This window comes from Poecilia reticulata, chromosome 12, assembly GCF_904066995.2.
Source record: "Poecilia reticulata chromosome 12, P_reticulata-male-v2, whole genome shotgun sequence".
In the NCBI taxonomy this organism is placed as follows: domain Eukaryota; kingdom Metazoa; phylum Chordata; class Actinopteri; order Cyprinodontiformes; family Poeciliidae; genus Poecilia; species Poecilia reticulata.
The window spans coordinates 12684765-12705114 of record NC_088841.1 but is presented as its reverse complement, the minus strand read 5'-3'; the positions used below and the strand labels follow the sequence as shown (position 1 = coordinate 12705114).

The 20350-nt window shown below is 37.6% G+C and overlaps 2 protein-coding genes across 4 annotated transcripts in view; both read left to right on the top strand.

The window, feature by feature from the left end:
• The first annotated feature begins 463 nt into the window (after positions 1–463).
• tmem250 (transmembrane protein 250) lies at positions 464–4479 on the top strand. Of its 2 annotated transcripts, none has more exons than XM_008424400.3 (2): positions 464–682; positions 942–4479. In XM_008424400.3, the coding sequence occupies exon 2, from the start codon at positions 1106–1108 to the stop codon at positions 1523–1525; it is 420 nt and encodes a 139-aa protein (XP_008422622.1). In that variant the 5' UTR covers positions 464–682; positions 942–1105; the 3' UTR covers positions 1526–4479. The 2 variants fall into 2 exon arrangements, with proteins under 2 accessions (XP_008422622.1, XP_008422623.1); XM_008424401.3 differs by having other exon boundaries at positions 464–693.
• A 2991-nt stretch (positions 4480–7470) lies between these two features.
• The window catches only part of nacc2 (NACC family member 2), a 37397-nt gene continuing 24517 nt past the window's right edge, over positions 7471–20350 (top strand). For both annotated transcript variants that reach the window (XM_008424407.3, XM_008424403.3), the window contains exon 1: positions 7471–7934. The gene's annotated coding sequence lies outside the window, so the exon portion shown is untranslated. The remainder of the gene's footprint in view (positions 7935–20350) is intronic.

Here is a 20350-nt window from a genome sequence, read left to right as displayed (position 1 = left end):
TTTACATGTACACATGTGTTTACATGTACACCGTGTAAACACATGGTGTACATGTAAACATGGTGTACAATATCACATATTGGTAATCATGTGAATGATTACCAATATCATGTGAATGATTCATTCACATGATATTGGTAATCATGTGAAAATATTTGATGTGAAAATATTTGATACATATAAATATCAGATAAAAATAAAAAAGTGATAAACCTGTTTTTACAAGAAAACAAGTTAATCAGCATGCCCAATAGATGATAGATAGATAGATAGATAGATAGATAGATAGATAGATAGATAGATAGATAGATAGATAGATAGATAGATAGATAGATAGATAGATAGATAGATAGATAGATAGATAGATAGATAGATAGATAGATAGATAGATAGATAGATAGATAGATAGATAGATCGTGTTCATCGTTCGTTGACGATGAACACTGTCCCTTTAATTCTAACGCTGACGTCACAGCACGATGACTCGTTTATTTTGCGACAGCACCGGCTCAAATTTTCTCTGGCTAAAGCTACATCCGTAAACAGAAAAATATAAATCGTAGTGTGAAAAAATACCAGAAGTGATGCTTTTTGGGGAATCTTCCGCTCATCGCTTCAAAATGTAATTCAGCCACCAGACGCCTCGGAAAACAACATCCCCAGTTTGCTTTGGATCAACACGGTCTGTTTCATGTATGGGTCCTGCAGGCGTTCTTGCATTTTTTTTTCCTGCATGCTGCTCTGTGTTGTTGCTGTGATTTACTTGAATATGAGCTAAAGTCATTCGTAGCTGTCTTATCACACCTGAGAATGCACCGTTTACACAAGTCTGCATTTTGTGTAGAGTTTCTAACACATTTTGCATTTACTACAAAAGCACTTACGGTTCCCCTAATAAACAGTCTGTGATTATTTATGCTTTCTTTTTTTTCTTTTTGCAGAGCTTTGTTGCATACTAAAGACGGAATCTGGAAATTCCATGAGCATTCCTGAGCTCCTTCACTAAATCCGGTCTGGGGGCTGGAAGCAGGTCCCATTGTGTATCCCCCCCTGCTCCCCCCACTTGTCACTCCTGTGCACCTCACTGGGCTCTTGTAGCCCCTCCATGCCTGTGATCCCCATCCCACGCAGGGTGCGCAGCTTCCATGGCCCCCACACCACCTGCATGCACTCTGCCTGCGGCTCGGCGCACACCACCAAGCTGGTGCGCACCAAGTACAACAACTTTGACCTTTACCTGCGCTCCCGGTGCATGTACAGCTTCCTGCGCTTCTTGCTGTACTTTGGCTGCAGTCTGCTGACCTCCCTTCTTTGGGTGCTCCTCTCTGCCCTCTTCTTCCTGCAGTACGTCAGCGTGCGCGTCCTCCTCAGGCTGCAGTACAAGCTTTCCGTCATCCTACTTCTGCTCGGACACCGGCGCCTGGACTTTGGCGTGCTCAACGATCTGATTATCTACAGCATGCACATCACCATGTTTCTGGTGGGGGGACTCGGCTGGTGCTTTATGGTGTTTGTGGACATGTAGCTGAACTGCTGAGAATGTCAGAAAGACTGAAAGGGCGTAATGAGGAGGCATCACACGGCAACTTGAGCATCATGTAGCGCAAGACGGGACTTTTTTTTGCGAGATGTAGCTGTTGCTCAGCGCTCTAAAATTTGTCATCCTTTAAAAAAAGACATTCTGTCTTGCTAGACTTCTAAGATCCATGCAACACCAAGTCACATCATTATTTCGTCTTCATACACAAACCATCATGTTTCTGTGTACGTGATCATTGCCTACCGGTTTATTTCTGTTGCTTGTTAAATGTTTTGAAAAATTGTGGAAATAAATTACCATAAAGATGCTGAAATAGCACATAGAAGCTTCTTAAAACCTTATTACGTTCAAGAAAAAAAAATCATATTCCGTCTTGTTCCTATTGATTGTGGTTGACTCATACACTCATATTGACTCATATAAATAATAAATTATAGAATCTGATTAAACCAACCGCAGCGTTGACTGATAGATATTTTAAATGATGGTCAAGAAACCTCATTTGCTTACGGACAATTGCTTTAGACCTTCAGTTGTCAAGGCCGATAAAAATTTAGACATTTTCACTAAACTGTAAGACGGCTGAGAAAACAAGTATGAAACTGCAAAAGTACAACGTGGCAGAGGAGCGGACTGACATCCGTCCACCTGACCGGCAGTAGTTCCAAAAACCTTTAGCTTTTGACCCACAAAATAGCAATGAAGGAAACTTATGACCCCAACTCTTGATTGAGCTTATACTTTTTAATCAAATTCAATTAAACAGAGATAAAATAAATATTGGATAACAGCTTACTTATATAATTTCAAAGGAATTGCCATAATTCACTCTTAAGTGCAGTTTTTTAAACCTTTAATAATTAATGCGTTTTACCATAATCCTTATTCAGTTTTAATTCCTAAAGAAGATCTCATTACGCCCCACAAGGTGATTTGTGACTTCAAACGAAAGTCCATTTTAAAAATGTACTGAACAGCTGTTAAAACATTTCTACATTGTTTCTTTTCAGTTCCAAACTAAAATCACTTTGTTGTCTGCTCACGTTAAGATACAGACTAACTAATATGACTTAAACTATTTAAACGAAGCATACAGCTCATGAAAACCCAAAATCCCTGTCTCAAAAAATTAGCATATTATGTCAAGGTTCTCTGAACGAGCAGTTAACCTGATCATCCTAATCAACGAAGTAACTCTAAACACCTGCAAAAGATTCCTGAGGCTTTTAAAAACTCCCAGCCTGGTTCATTACTCAAAACCGCAATCATGGGTAAGACTGCGGACCTGACTGCTGTCCAGAAGGCCATCATTGACGCTCTCAAGCAAGAGGGTAAGACACAGAAAGACATTTCTGAACGAATAGGCTGTTCACAGAGTGCTGTTTCAAGCCACCTCAGTGGGAAGAAAAAAGTGTGGCAGAAAACGCTGCACAATGAGAAGAGGTGACCGGACCCTGAGGAAGATGGTGGAGAAGGGCCTATTCCAGACCTTGGGAAGCAGTGAACTGAATCTGGAGTAGAAACATCCAGAGCCACCGCGCACAGGCGTGTGCAGGAAATGGGCTACAGGTGCTGCATTCCCCAGGTCAAGCCACTTTTGAACCAGAAACAGCGGCAGAAGCGCCTGACCTGGGCTACAGAGAAGCAGCACTGGACTGTTGCTTAGTGGTCCAAAGTACTTTTTCGGATAAAAGCAAGCATGTCATTCGGAAATTAAGGTGCCAGAGTCTGGAGGAAGACTAGGGAGAAGGAAAGGCCAAAATGCCAGAAGTCCAGTGTCAAGTACCCACAGTCAGTGATGGTCTGGGGAGCCATGTCAGCTGCTGGTGTTGGTCCACTGTGTTTTATGAAGGGCAGGGTCAATGCAGCAGCTATCAGGAGGTTTTGGAGCACTTCATGCTTCCATCTGCTGAAAAGCTTTATGGAGATGAAGATTTCATTTTTCAACACAACCTGGCACCTGCTCACAGTGCCAAAACCACTGGTATTACTGACCATGGTGTTACTGTTGGCCAGCCAACTCTCCTGACCTGAACCCCATAGAGAATATGTGGGATATTGTGAAGAGAAAGTTGAGAGACGCAAGACCCAACACTCTGAATGAGCTTAAGGCCATCGAAGCATCCTGGGCTCCATAACACCTCAGCAGAGCCACAGGCTGATTGCTTCCATGCCACGCTGCATTGAAGGCTGCAAAATAATTCCTGACCAAGTATTGAGTGCATAACTGAACATAATTATTTCAAGGTTGACTTTTTTGGTATTAAAACACATTTCTTTTATTGGTCGAATGAAAAAGGTTATTTTTTTGAGACAGGGGTTTTGGGTTTTCATGAGCTGTATGCCAAAATCATCAGTACTAAAACAATAAAAGACCTGAAATATTTAAGTTGGTGTGCAATGAATCTAAAATATATGACAGTTTAATTTTTATCATTACATTTTGGAAAATAATGAACTTTATCACAATATGCTAATTTTTTGAGAAAGACCTGTACATTCAATATGAAAAAACAACACACTCAAACTTACAACAAGGGGACCAGCAACTTGTGTTTCATCCATTTGTAAACCATTTCATCAAAATAAGTGTTTGTTTTATAAAGCTACGACTTACTATAACAGGAAATGTGAATGTCACAGTTGCATGAAATGCTGACGTATGACTGTATGATGCAAGTTTGTCTTTTTGTTTCGACATATCTTGAGGTTTTCTCTAAAAGCCACAGATAAGTTTGGCTATAATAGGCCATGTGCAAACATTATCTTTTAAATATACATCTATATTACAGATTAAGTAACTGTGTAGTTTTAATATGTCAACCCATGGAAGCAAAAAAGGAGCACCGATGTTTGATTTTTGTGGTTAGTGTGACAAAAGAATGGATTTAACATGTTTGTTTTTTTTTAAGTTATTTAATAAATATTCTTCTCTGTTGCATTGTTATTTAAAATGCAAAGCCAAGGGAATGTGTTTACCATGCAGTCCTGCACCCATGGTATCATGCCTCGAGCTGTGTCATAAGAGTGTGTGACAGTTCAACTTGAGAACGCCTCTGGGTCAAGTGTTCCATCAGTCGCTCTTCACATGGTCTCAGAGTCGCTCTGACAGACTTCTCTGTTTAGCTTCCTCTGGCACACAACCACAACTGGACCCCTCTGTTTCTGCCAAGCATAACAATGGAGATGGCTGGCTCCCAACAGCCTTATATAGCCTCATTTACACTTGGCATAAAGGAAGCTAACGGGAACCGCTGAGACCTCTGGCTGAGCTGAAATATGCATTTTAGTACTTAATTCTAAGGAATTCAACATTTTATTTATTATAGATTTTGATTTTATTTTCCTAATTAAATCAAGGGGTAAAAAATAGGCTGGAAATTGTTTAAATGCCAGCCTTGGATCTGAACTTTTGACGCTAGCTGGTGGGCCGACTGAGAAATGCTTGAGACCCATTTGGCCTCTGGCTGTACATGGATAATCAGGGCAACAATAAGCTTTTGTGTACAGGATAAACACATCATATGCCTCATATTCTGAGTCAGGGTCGATCTAACTGCTCGCATGAAACACAAAGAAGTAGTTTTGACAAGTCATCAGCCCCTTTCAGTTCTTCTTTTTTGCTTTAAAAGCTGGAAGTTGTTTGCTTAGTCTGAATGACTTGCCATACTTAATCACTTGTTGAATTTGTTTCTGCAAAAACCATGAACTTCTCACCTTGTTTAGCATATTTTCCATCAAGATTTTGTAACAGTTTTTACAAATACAAGTTGGCTAGAAACCACACAGGATCATAAAAAATTTAAATAATGGTCTTTTGCGGGTGAAAAAAAAAATCGATTTATAACTCACTTTAAAATGGCATTAATGTAGACTAAGAGTAGATGTCATTCAGTTTTACAAGAAAAAATGTACACATTTTTAGAAATATCTTCTTGCCAGACTGTAGCGCAGTCACTGAAATACAGCAAAAGGGCTTGCACCCGTAGAGCTATTATGCCTGATTTCCTCAGAGGTCAGTGTTATGTATTAACAGCCCTACCAAAATCATAAACCATTTATTTATTTAAAATGAAAGACTAACTGGGGTAACAAATTCTCTGGGCCCTGAGTCATGTGCTACTGTCCTGGTGAACCCTTGCCAGCATCTGTTCCAGATGTTATCAAAAAATAATAACGGCAATGCTTCTCATATTTCCTCAAGCTTACTTTTACTTTGCTCAGTGAGTAAACTGTAAGAAAACATTGCTAACTATTATGACATGTCAAAATAAATGTGGTCTCTGACATTTTCCAATGTCATAACCTTTAATATGTGTTTAAAAAACAATGTTTAGTGCTAATTGGTAAGAAAAGTACTATTTTTATTTTTTTAATAGTAAAGGAAGACAAACTGAACAAACAACAAATTATAAAGATGCCACATTTAGCTGCTGTTTGCTAAAAGTAATATTTTCAGATTTTAATCATCCGCATGATCACCCTTCTTACTATGGTGGGTAGTAAAATAAATACAGATCATTATCAAGTCTAAATGCCAGTGGGTAAAGGAAATGGACCTCTATCTCACATCATGTTTATACCCCAGAGAGTTAAAATCTCATGGATTACTAATTAGACGGTCTATGACATTCTGTTTACATACACAATTGCAGGCATGCATACCTTTACCTATATCTGTTCATTCAGATGTTCATAGATACATACTGGGATATCTGGGTGGGCCTCTCAACTCCCCCAGCCTAATCATTAAAAAGTGAAATAAGAGTATGTGTATTCAATTAGGACCCATGTTATTAATGCTGCAGGTAGATTTAGGTTTAAACTAATCCAACATGAAGTAAGATGAAATGTTAATCCTGTTTTGTTGTTCTTAAGCATGGTACGATTTTTTTATCTGTCAAAGGTGTAGGTAAGTGACTTTACTTTGTTACTTACCTACTTAGTTATATTACTGTTTCAGAGTATTCCAAACAGAGCCCAGAGTTGCATCTAATAAGGAATCTGCAAAGGCAGCTAAAGATTGAGGTGATGGAAAGGAGACCTTCTAATTATGAAAATGTACGAGCATATCAATAATGATAAATTACCAAAACAGCCACAGAAATATGTTAAAAGCTGTTACTGTTACAAGAACTGTTTGACTTGTTTGACAGTTGCAATGCGATGCCAAAAAAATATTTTTTTCATTTAATTAAAGAGAAAGGCATGAATTATATTCAATGTCCCATTATTTAGTACAATGGATATTTTTTTTTTGGTTAAATGAAAATAATTTTAGATTTAAATTGGTTTGGGTCTAATCTGTAAAAAGCCTACATACAGACAGACATACTAGATAGACTATGCATATATGAATATGTATGGATAAGATTCATATATTTATTCATTACATATATTCATTGAATACATACATACATACATACATACATACATACATACATACATACATACATACATACATACATACATACATACATACATACATACATACATACATACATACATACATACATACATACATACATACATACATACATACATACATACATACATACATACATACATACATACATACATACATACATACATACATACATAAAACAATGTTGATTTTAGGTCACTCCGCCAGCAGTTGGCGCCTGTAATTTAGGAGAACAACACACATGCGCATCATGTATCCTGGGCTGTCTTCATACAGTGACACGTGAGATACCCACACATGTAAATGTAATTCAGGATCTCCGTCGTACTCCGACGTCCTATTTACAACGCTTTTGTGCTTAAGTGCGGCACCAAACACAGTGAGAACAAACTTAAGACGTCCTTTAGAGCTCTCTAACTAATAAACAGTAAAGAAGAGTACACCTTTAAGCCCCCAGAGTGCACCGAGTTCGTGTATTCGTGTGTGAAAGAAAAGAAAGAAAGAAAAGAGAGAGGCGCATGATATGACAGTTCATTTACCGCGCAGACCACTGTTGGACAGCGCGTGTACAGTAAAGTGAGCGACCGACTATGTCTGCGTCTTTAAGCAGAACTCTATACGGACTGCTGCATGATGTCAGCCTGCTCTCGGTCCGTGCGCTGCTCGTGTGAGAGCCGCATTTTACTTCCTGCACAGGGACAGGAGCGGGCAGAGAAAGAGAGAGGGGGATAGCGAGATGGGGGGTCGAGCGGCCGAGACAGGACTAAAAGTGATAGAGTGAGCCAGCGGACGAGACGAAGGAGGAAACCCGGGGCCTGCTTGTCTCTCCTTTTTTTTTTTCCTTTTTTTTTCTTTCTTTTTTTTTTTTTGAAGAAGAAGAGAAGAGAATCCTACAAAGTTTAGCGGTTATCCAGCCTGCCACATCTGCGCCAGCTGACAGCTTCAGTCTATGGAATAGCGACAAATCGGGTAAATATGTCCCCCACCACCACCACCCTTCTCTTGGCGTGATATACAGTGCCTGATTTGTATGACGCATAGGTTTTTACCACGCGTTACTCTCTTGATTCTCTACCTTTATTTCTCACTCTGCGAGCGGCTGCATATCCCGACACTCGCCTGGCTCTACATTGAAATCATCTGCAAATTCGCAGCTCATCCTTAAATAAAAGTTAACGCTCTGCAACTTTAATAAGAAGTAATAGGAGCTGTTACGTGGAGGAGCAAACGACCCCCCTCCTCCCCTCCACTTGAATGCGTAATGCGCGACTGTCGAAGAATTTTTTGAAACTCGTAAAAATCCGGTGTTGGATGTTGGACAGCGCTTTAACCTCAGGAACCAGTGTTGTCATGAGTGTCAACTGTACAAGTGGTAGAATTGACATGATGCTATGATGGGGCTTACGTCATAATTTTGCCACAAATAAATATATAAATAAATAAATCACCAGCCAGGACGGTAACGCAGTAAATTGCGAAGTGGCATGTAAGTCTTGCAGGTAAGGTGGTAAAAGAGGGAGGTGGGTGGGAGGGATTGTCAAATGTCTTCTCATCTCTATTAATACATTAAATATGAAACTTGTATTAAAAAAAAACAAAACAAAACAAAAAAAACAGCTAGACAAAAAAAAAATAAAGTAAAGCAATCACAAAATAGAGCAAAAATAATCAATCTTAAATAGGATTATAAACATAAAAAAAACAACGGAAATGTTGGTGTAAATTACTCAGAGGTAAGTCTGATTTGTGGTGCTGTTTAACTCACCTGAACTTTGTGAGACACATCAGACCATATACATTCAAGGCCTCGCTCCCCCCTCCACACACACGCACACACACACTTTTTCTTTTTATTGTGTGTAGAAGAGTGCAATGTGTGGCTAGCCAGCAAGTAGTTTGTGGCAGTTTTTCTTCATTTCCTGTTAGTGTTCTTTCCTCAGCAAACACTTTCTCTCTATCACCATGTTGTCATTAATGTTGTCTAAACGGCTGCATTTTGTGTATATCCAGAGGTTATTTGGATCCTAATCTTATTAATCTGAGCTTTGTAATTTAATAATATTGTTGAAAAAGTGTTTTTATTCTATTTTTTTTCAGCATCCTTGTCCCAAATCCCATTTCAGTTATGTCTCCAAATAGCTGGCTTTTTTTTTCCTCCAGAGTTAAAAGATCACAGTGAATAAGAGCATTTTTATTTACTTGTAAGAGAACATTAAAATCAATATATATGTATAGGTGCACCTAGCTACCCCGAGGCAAGACAAACACAGGTTTGTTTTTCCTTCAAGCCGGTTTTATCATACCCACGCTCAAATACGAGGAAATCATTTCTGGGGATGTAGGCGTGTGCTGCAAAGTTTTATTTTCGCTCGTCTGACTTTATCACAACATACGTGGAAAATGAGGGAATTTATTGTTCTCCTGGACGGACTGCTTCCAACAGTCGTCCAGCATTGAGTTGGATGGCTGCCATAGAGTTTGTGATTGCTCACAGCAGCTGTATTTGTCTGTTTGTGGCTGTGTGCATCTGTGCGAGTTGGTGGTGCATTAGCATGTCCCAGGATGCCCTAGTTCTATAGGCCTCTGAGTTTATGGCATTCCAACGAGGAGGCCCAGAGCTGGATGCAAGGGTGGGGGTGTCAAGAAGAGAGAAAAACTTTTTTAAATTTATTTATTTATTTATTTTTTTTTACATTTAAAAAGGGTATTAACGATAAGAATAAAATAAATGTTTGGACTCCAAGCAGAGACTATATTATTTGAATGTTTAAAAAGAAGTGTACACTGGAATGTATTGATTTCCTGGAAAGAGATTCTAGGTAGTGTAGGTCATGACTTGATAAACCTGTTAAGCGGTTGGGGAAAGAACAGCTAAAAACTATTTACTTAATGGCCATTTCCTTTATCTGTTTGTCACATAAATAAACATGAAGATGTCTATTGATGTCTAAATGTAGATTAAAAGTTTAAGATGCTGAAAGAGCAAATATTTGACATGTTTTTCTGAACTAAAAGGTGAGAGAGGCTGACCCACCTAGAACACACAAAGACAGTGTTTGGAGGGGGTTCTATAGCCAACATCTCTTTCCTATTAATTATAAAAGTAACAAAATACATGAAGCGCACCAACCTGTTTCTAGAAACAGTCTAAACTGTCTCAGTTATAGATCTATGATTTTAATTTTACCCTTTACATCAGTACAGTGATTTGCATATATTTTAAGGACGAAAGGACTGAATAGTTGTAGCGTCCAGCATTTTGAGTAGTAAGGCTTTTTTGAAAAATCAAAACAACTTTAAAAATGTGTCAACCTTTAAAATATCTTTTTCTAATTCGATATGATGGCACCCTGACATCTACACAAGTTCAGAACAGCCCTGGAGCTCCTTCGGGCTAAAAAAAAAAAAAACGCAGTAAAATGCGTTTTACTTGCAACATCCCAGCTCTTTAGTTTTTGGTACAACTTTTCATGCCAACAACTAGCAGGTGTGAATCCTAAAGGGTGTAATATGTACTTTGATCATGTCTGAACCAAAGTTTGATATAATGTTTAGCTAATATTCAGATGGAGAAATGATTTAATCATCATTGTAGATATATACCATTAAAGGAAATAAAATCTGTGTAAAAAGTTAAAGTAAAAAAGAAAGAAATGAGACCCGATGAACCATTGGATTGTTTTCATGGTGGAGATGACTGACTTTGCTTTTTGCTAATTTGTTCAATCACAGTTAGTGTAAAAGGCTCAGTTCTGTTGGTAATATAATTTTATGAATCTCGCCTTTTCATGAGTGGTTTTGGTAAAATCTATAAGTCTTGTTCATGCAAGAGGAAGGTTGAGTTTTTGAAAGCTTCCATTGGTTCATTTTAAATAACTTCTTTAGCATAAAAAAAACCCCAGACAGGAATGTTGTTTGATTGGCAGAGCTCAGAAAGAGCTTTATGACAGTGGGTTGACGAGGATATACATAAAAATAAACGATAATATCCTTTCTACTGTCTTACCTTTAAACTACCCCACAAATACTTTTGTCATTGTGTGTGTAAGTGCGTGTGTACACGTGAATCCGTCTTTTTTTCTATGAAAGTTAATGCGTGGTGCTTATCCCGCCCTCTGTTTACCCATGTAAACATGTGTGAAGGGTGTGTTTAGATGCCCATAATTTTCTTTGGACTGGAATGACTCACTCTTGATGGGTTGCGATACGGAGCACCAGTCATACATCATATTCACAAACAATAGTGAAGCGCTTTCTAGGTATTGCCGGGCTGGTTCGAGGAAAACCCTGAAGGATAAAAACCTGCTTGGCCTGTTTTGTTCAGGCATGTTGCCATTCGTGGAAAAGAGAATTCAAACAGTTAAGAGTAACTGTGAAAACATGTCCTTGTTCTCAGTGTAACTTCAGACAATTCCTAAAAAGACCGACACTAACACAACAAGAGAAGTTAAGTTGTGACAGGAACTTCAATTTAAAGGTTAATGTAAATAGATGAATTACAGGAACAAATGCTGGAAACCTCGACAGCCGAGTCTTTGTTTTATAGTTTTAATCTGCATTATCAAATACGGTGCAAACTCAAAGTGATAAACACCACACATTTACTCAAAGAACAAGCAAAGGAGTTGGTACAAACTGAACTCCAAAATTTGCAGGGGGGTTTTTTTGTATTCATTTTTATTATCTAGCCCAAGAGTGTTTTCAAGAAAAAGCCAAATGTTTCTAACTTGACAATCTTTACTTTAACATATTTTATTTATGAAATGTTACAGGTTGTTTTATGTCCTAGAAATTAATTATGAAATTAAATTATGTCTTCTTTTCACTTACCTGCTCACAGAGTTTCAGCCACACATGTTTGATTGAAACAACCTGATGACATGTTAAAACTCGTTATATAAGTTTTTTTTGTTTTGTTTTAATGTTTGGAAAGGATAACCCTGGTGCATTAATATAAACCAGTTCATGTCAGTATATGACATTTAAAGGCAGACAGAATTGGTTGTTAGTTCTAAAAAAAAGTTAACTTTTTAAAGACGTTTTTATTTCATCTTGGTAACATAAAGATTTTCAGAATGGACACACCTTGTTACATCACCAGAGGTCCTTGCTGGAGGCTAAAAATGCACTTACTAGGCTTTTACTAGCAAATGCCAATCACTGGTTTTTGAGTGAAATTACAGATTTTGCAGGTGCTCTCTTGCAAGAATAAATTAGTGCTGCCAGTCGCTATTAGGATAGCAGATGTGTCAAGATTACAGAGACGTGGCTGTTGGAACCTGAGGGCAAACTCTTGGAGACCAACAACTAATCATCAAACATTGTGTGTGCTACGTTTAAACGGCAGATTTGCTGAATCTAAAACAAACAAACAAAAACCCAGAGCTTTGACTGTCACAAAAAGTTGAATTAGCAAGGCTATAAAATTAACTTTCTGCCTATTTTTGCACTGATTACAATATCTCATGTCACATAGCTTAAAGTGGACAACGCTGCGAAAAACTGATATTAGAGATATCGTGAATTACAGCCGCCACCGATAAAGCCTGTACAAACAGCAATAAATTAAACAGGCAATATTAATTCACCTGTTTGCGTGGAGGCTTGGAATAAATCTAATTTTTTGTAGTTCAAATGTCCCTTCACCGGGTGAAACAGACGGAAGTTAAAATATTTATTTTCAATGTTTTTAGGGATGTTGCCACGCAGTACAGAGTTAGCTCTCTGTTAGAGGGAACTCCAACTCCAACTAGTTCATTCATAGAACCAGTAAGGAACTGTTTCGTTCACCGGGCCTGATTTGGAGCTAAAATACCTGTGATGAAAGAACAGGTTGTCGGAACTCGTCCTATTTGACGCTATTCGAGAAAAATAGATTCAAGAGGAAATTAAATTGGATTTAACTTTGCTTACATTCCAAAATATTATTATTTCACACCTACACCACACTGACACATATTACAGAATAGATTAGCTAATAGTGATGTATGATTGACACTACATGAATCTCTACTGGTGCTGTTTTCCTTATGTTTTCTGGTCAATGCAGACGTACTTACTAATAATTTTAATAGTTTGAAATTCGGTATAATTCGCATGTAGCAAGAGACACTGCATGCCTATCTTATTCTTTATTTACTTCCATTTAAGAGCTATTTTTTGTGACTACCACTTAACTCTGATTCCCTTACGGGGTCCTGCTGCTATTTAAGTTACAACAGTTAAACCCTTCCTAAAGAAATATAACAAAAGTCTTTTTATCCTTTTTCCTTCTCCCGAGATTTGCATTTTTCATTGTTCGCCAGCGTGCCAATGTTCCGATGTGATTTTTCACAGAAACATTTGTAACAAATCATCTAATGTATCAAAAAAAAAAAAAAGTGAGACATTTCAACTGTCAGCTGTGGTGGAACACTGTGTTTGCATGATGTTCTTATTTTTTTTAATATATTATTATTTCACTTCTTTTCTAAATATAATCTGCTATTGGCTTGAAGAACACACACGCAGAGAGAGGATTTTGCAGCCAGAAATCCAAGTTTGCAAAGCACTTTAAAACACTTATCTGTATCGTTGTCGTTTGCTGAGCACAAAGATACAGTTCTTGCTGAAAACTGTGAGAAAAATATTATAAACTGAGGTGAAAAGTGTGAGGCACAGCGAGTCGGTAAAAGCCTGTAGGAATCTTCAAATGTATTTGGCTGGCTTTGGCTCTACGTGCTTTTCAGGAAGCCTTCCAAGAATTTAGACAATGAACAGTAAACATGGCATGTTCCTAGAACAATTCCACATTAGATCTTAGGGATCACGTGGCTCTCTCTCCCTCTCTGTCCCTTTTTTTTTCTCAGAACGGACTGCCCCCACACCACACTCCATAGCAGATAACTAGCAGCAAAGTCTCATGTTCCTTGTGTACGCACTGCAGTTACACTTGACAAGGAACTGGCGCAAACTGACAACAGTGCTATAGTGCACACTTTATGGGTGTGTGTACGTGTGTGTGTGCATGCGGGCCTCTTTCTCTCTTTCACTTTGTCTCAGAGATTTCAGCTAAGTGGCATGTTTGGCTGTTGGCAGAATTCCTAGGAAGATCACATGTCATGAATGTCGTGCCTGTGTTGTGTGGGAGTATAAGTTCAGTGGTGTGATCGTGCATGTCCGTGCAGTTGTGCATGGATGGAAAAAGATTATTAAAAAGAAAAGAATGTGAAATGAAAGGCAGCATATGCACATGTGATTGCTCCAAATATTTTCAGCATGAATAGAAGCACGTACCCATGGCAGTGAATTGCAAAGTACTAAGAAGTATGACAAAGACGTGTTGCTGAAACAGTCATGAGATTGAATTCTCCAAAAGGACGGAAAATTAGATTTCTTTACTTAATGATACTTCATAGTCAATAGTGTTTTGCTTCATTTAATGGCTTTTGTGGTATCAGTCCATTAAAATTTAATTTAGCCTAAATAGTCTTATAGACAAGTTGTTTCATTGATCTTGTAATGTAATGCCTTAAGAGCTATGAAAAGTTGCAATTTGCATATTTGGACCTTCTGGCTCCAAATGTTTTTTTTTTTTCTTCTTCTGAAATTAAAGACCGCTTTTTAAATGGGGTCATTCCTATTTACAGATCTTTACGTTTCATAGAAGGCTCTCCTGACTTTGTTTGAAGTTAAACTATTAATTTAGGAGATAACGGAGGCAAACATGAGGAAATGCACCTGCACACTTTCAGAAGGACCTAAATAGAGCCACACACCAACACAGACTTATGCAAAAGTAGTCAGCGCAGAAAGAGCACTCTGCTTGACCTTTATTCTGTAGCCCACCTTAATTTTCCATGCTCGTTTGCTTCGTACCATACATAATTAAATTGCTGCAAACTCCAAGCCTCTCTCAAGGCTGCTACCAGTAAACAAAACCTGCTAATCAGTATATAAGATAATAGCTGAGGAAAGCAGATAGGCAGACCCTTCCTATGTGATGATGACCTATGTTGCGTGTGTTCTTCACGTCCTAACGGCTTGACAGAATGCCTGACAGGGCCAGCGGAAAGAGACAGAAATGTGAGGTAAGTAGTCATTGTTACTGCTACTCTTCTTACTTTCATTACCAAAGCCAAAATCAATACTGCACACACCCTTACATCCAATAAGCGTGAGAGATTTGCTGACTTGTTTGGGATTTCTAACACAGATGATAGTTCTGTGAACGTTGTGAGTCTTTCCCACAGTTCTGTGTTATTATTGTAAGGCCCCAGCCACACTTATGTTGATATTTGTGTAAAGATATCTTTTTCTTCAATATTTGCACAAAAAATAAAATAAAATCTACATCTAACGATGTTTTGAATATCTGCGCTCCAGTACGGTGCAATAATCTTGACAAAAATGTAAACGTTTAACATCTCGATGTAGTCTAAAGCAAAGTAGGATAATCCTTATTTATGGATCAATGCATATACTGGATCAGATTTTAGTTTTTAGAATAGGATAGAATAGAATCCAACTTTATTGTCATTGCACCGTCACAAGTACAAAGCAACAAAATGTAGTTTGCATCTATCCAGAAGTGCTATACAGGGTATAAATATGTATTTACAGGTGTACAAAGGTGGTTATAAAAATGAAATGTTCAGTATAAATATAATATAATATAAATAAAAAAGATGGGAACTATATGCACATATACAGATTATGCAGATTATACAGAATATACATAAATGTTAGGAATGAATTGTATTTTTTTTCCACTATGCTAAAACAAGAAGCGAATCAGAAGAACGTGCGATTTGCTGATGAGTTCATTGACACAAGTGTGAATTATTCCACAGATCACCGGTTAGCTTAAAGCAGAAGTTATCCACACAGATTGAACAAAGATACATACTTGTCTTTGAAAAGGGAGAACAGCCGTCTAATGAATCTAAAGAACTAGATAAACCGGTGTTGTCAGGTTGTTTTTGTCACATCTTTTCACTGCTGTTTTAACAGTTTGTGTCACATTAGTATATGGCTCAGGCCATGTTGTGACATTTTTAGTAATTCTCACATTTCTTGCAGCACAGACAGACACCACGCATAGTTCTCCCCCAGCCCCAATTACATATCTACTCCGTGTTACCTTTTCTCAACCTTTCCATGCATAGAACAAAGTACTGCATTTTAACTTTAATACAAAGATGTGTGTTGAATTAAACTCTTGGCCAACTAAATGAAACCCAGATGATTCGACATAAAATGCATACAAATTTTTCAGTTGAGATTGATGTGAATTATACTTGCAGAGTTTTCATTTCTAAGAATGAGCATTAGCGCTGGGATATTTCTGCACTAGAAATGTACAGAGCATGTAGGAACATGTTCTTAACAACATAAGGATTTAAATTAATTACTTCCTGGAAGCACTTGAGGAACGTCTGGCCCACCTTTAGCTCATTGGTTTGTTTTTGCTTTAGGAAACCTCCAGACTTTACTCATACCCAAACAAGCACACTCTTATTTCCCACTTTAAAGATGACAAGGGATTTATTATTATTATTTTCTTTTCTCATTTTTGTGGTTCGAGAGCAACAACCACTTTCTTAATATTTCTTTACTCATCTGACTACAGTCAGAGATACACAAGACATTAGCCGCAGCCCATTACAGTTGACATGGTTATCCAGGGTGACATGTTATTTGAGTACATGTATGCTGGCTTAGTGAGGCGCTGACGGGAAGATTCTTAGGTCACAGTTTATGTGTGGGTGGGTGAGGTGGGGGGCAATGCACTTAAAATAAATATGCATGCATCTCTGGGCAATGGGGAAAACCATCTTTCATAACACATCTTTGTGCTAGTCATCTTTTTCTTGTGTGTCATTTGAAAGTATCTTTGATTCACTTTCCCTAATTATAAAGCAGAAGACTATTTCACCCCTGTCTTGTTTCTATTTTTTAAACAAAACTTTGTGTTTTTTAATGCTGTGGACTGAATGCATTCTCTTTGCCCTAATTGAATGATGTACATGGGGCATTCAGTCATTGTGGCCACAACTCTCACTATGTCTTTGTCTCTTTGTGTGGGTGTGTGTTTGTGCATCCCTGTTTGTAGACAGTGGAGCAGTGATGCTGAAAGATGTGTCCTCATTTTTCATGTCGCACCGGACTTCTCATGGCAGCCATGTTGGCTTGCCTGATGTCACACGTGTGTCACTGTTTTTGCAGTCAGCTCCTAAACAACGACGTGAGGCCATCGAGATGACTCGTTTATTCACTCCAGATCTCCCTCTTCTCTCTGTGTCACTCTCCTGCTGTTCGCTCCTTTAGTCACTGCTGGTCTTATATGTCCTAATAACTTTTAAGCCGTCATTCGTGAGTCTGGAGGCCTTTCAGTCGAAAAGAAAGACTTTCAGTCTGGCCTAGGGAGGTAGAAATAATATCCTGTAAAAAATATATATTTTTTTTATTATTATTATTTGAAGTTTTTTCAGCTATATTAAGAATCCATATTTATTATTTACAAAGAGTTTAAAAGATTCACATATGATTTCGTTTTTATCTCACTTTAATAAATCCCAGGTAATCTTTTAAGGTAAAATTAATATTTAAACCCTTCATTGTCATGTTTTTTTTCCCATTAAATAAATTATTTCAAACCTGTTTTCAAAATATAGTTTAAATATGACACTCTCAGTTTGAAAATAATGATTATGTTTTAATTATAACATACTGATAGTCATAGCGCTACAATTTAACATAGCAGGGCATGCCAAAAAAATTTTTCTAGTTCTCATGAAGTTAGAATAAATCTAACATAAAATGATCAATATAACCTTGTTAGAGTAAAAATGCAGATGCAGAAAGTGACAAAGGCAACGAGTTGCTTTCAAAGTATTGCTGTCAACAAAATGTTTAAAAGAAAAACACCGGCAATGGTTTGATCAGTAATCCTTGACACCAGACTGACAGCAACTGCTACTTATTTAAATAGATGACTAATCTGTCAGTACCTGTCTGAATATTTGGTTAGCCAACAACTATTTAAATCCCCATCACTGCTTAATGTGGCCACACATTCTTTTCTCTGTACTACTACACGTGTACTAGTACTGCACTACAGTACTACTACATCCCACAGATACGTACATCTGCAAACTGTACCGTGTGGCATGCACATTATCATAAGATAGTCAACAAAATTGAAATGAAGTAAGATACGGAAATTGGATTATTATAAATTGATTGGAAATGCTTTTAAACACATTTTGTGATTTTGACATGTTTTTATCTGTTTGTGAAAACACAGAAAGGGTATTTTAATGACGGGTTTGTCCTGTAAACCAGCTTAGATCAGGTCAGACATGAAAGCTGCAAAAGCCTGGAAAGACTAGAGCTAGACTACCAAACTACCATTTGCAAGTTTTGAGTCAAGACCAGTCAAAGAATGCCATACTCCAAAAATTACAACTCACTTAGACCCGCTGACATATTTAAAAAGCACCTTATGCCTTTAACGCTGATTGATTCACCCCTTCAAAGGGTCTTTCTTTGTAGCTTTTGTGTGTAATGCTGCATCATGCACCACTAGCTGATGCAAAGACAATGAAAAACATACAGACATCTACAGACATCCTGTGACATCTAACCCAATTGTGGTCCCTAGGAGACATTCAGTGACAGTCAGCAGACCAGCTCTGGGTCACTTTGTCTCCAAATTCTTTTTTTCTTTTCTTTCTTTCTTGCTTTTTCTAAAGGATATGCACCATTTGATTACCCACCTAGCAAAGTGCAACACAACTGACAGGAAAACCTTTTTTTTTTTTAAGTCAGATTTTATCCAATATTATAAATAAAGAATTCACGTTGAACAGGTGGGGGGAAACAACCACTGCCACTTGCCTTTGTGTTTCTTACGATAAGCAGGGAGTTAGGGGCTTTTTGTTGGTTGCGATTTGAGCTGATAGATGTCATATTGCAACTAGGTTCAGAGGGCTGTTAACGTGAAGAATGTGATTGACATTTTCCAAGTCAACAGAGCTCACTAAATACAATTTTATCACTTCTGGTAACGATGTGTAAAAAGTCTTAAAGTGTATAGAGGTTTATCTCACAGTAAAAGGAAAAAAAACTGCCTTGATTTTAGTTATGTTTGTTATGTAGGAAAAAACATCCTATGCTAACAAATACTTGTCACTGCTGTGACATTTACTGATTTGATTGAAATATTTACTTAGGTCCATTGGAAACCTTCCACAGAATGAATGTAATTGAAGCATTTTTATTGCGTATCTTACTTTTTAGAAGTTTCTTGGAAATATTTAACTAGTAATCCACAACTTCCTGGTTTTTGGGATATAATTGTGAGATTGTCAAACATGTTTGTTTTTTTTACTTTTCAAAATGGGAAAGAGGGAATCAGAAAGTGGCTACAAAATATTATTAATCATCAAAATATGCCCATATCTTCAGTCAGAGTAATAATTATAGCTGGATCCATGACAGACAAGTTTGGATAAGGACCCAAGTTTATTTTGCCATTATCCACACAAAGGAAGATAGTAAAAAGAAAAAATCTCCAAAGCTCAAATAAAAAGAAAAACTTTATCTAAGATTATGTTTGTGCATTAAAAACATTAAATTTATTTTAAGGTTTTTAAAGGGTGCTGAATATCTTATCCTTAATTGTCTGTATCTCATAGTGTCAAAAAGGAAAAAACAAGCAAATGTTTCACACCAGAGATTTCTTTTTACATGTCTTTCCTTAAGAAGAGCACTTATACAAAGAATTACTGTTCGATATTAAATAGTCTTTAGTTGTTTAAGGAAACAATGAAGCTCTCATTCACAACAATTGGATATATGTATATGTCTTTGGATCCTGTTTTAACTAATTAAATGTGTAAACAAATTCAGTGTTTTTCAGCGTTCTCTGTGATCAGCTGCCTTGTGCTAAAGCATGCTAAGAACAACGGCACACCTGCTTTCATAACTGTACTCGCTGAAATAAATTATCAAGCTTCTAAATAGCAAACATCCAAAAAACTGTACAGCCAATTATCTCTTTCGTAAGCCAACAGACTCCCTGCAGTGGCGTAATGGCTGTTTGGAAATGAGCACCTCGGAGATGCACACCAAAGCTCCCCCCCCCCAAAGAGTAAAACCGACGTCGTTGTCAAAGTGGAGTCACAAGGCAGAGCTGCAATATCCTAACTGTGGGGCCAAGGGCGAAGCATGTGTCATGTTTAGTTCACTTTGTTTTAGACTTATCGGCTGTCATGCACATAGCTTCGCAGGCAAACAAAACTACATAAATTCCCAGCTTTTTTATTTATTTTTTTCCAGAAAATAGAACTGTGCAACTTAGTTAATTCAAATGCAAATTAGTGCTATCATTTCAAACCACT

Excerpts from the sequence above, each read along its gene's own strand:
- tmem250 (XM_008424400.3), top strand. The coding sequence starts at position 1,106 with ATGCCTGTGATCCCCATCCCACGCAGGGTGCGCAGCTTCCATGGCCCC.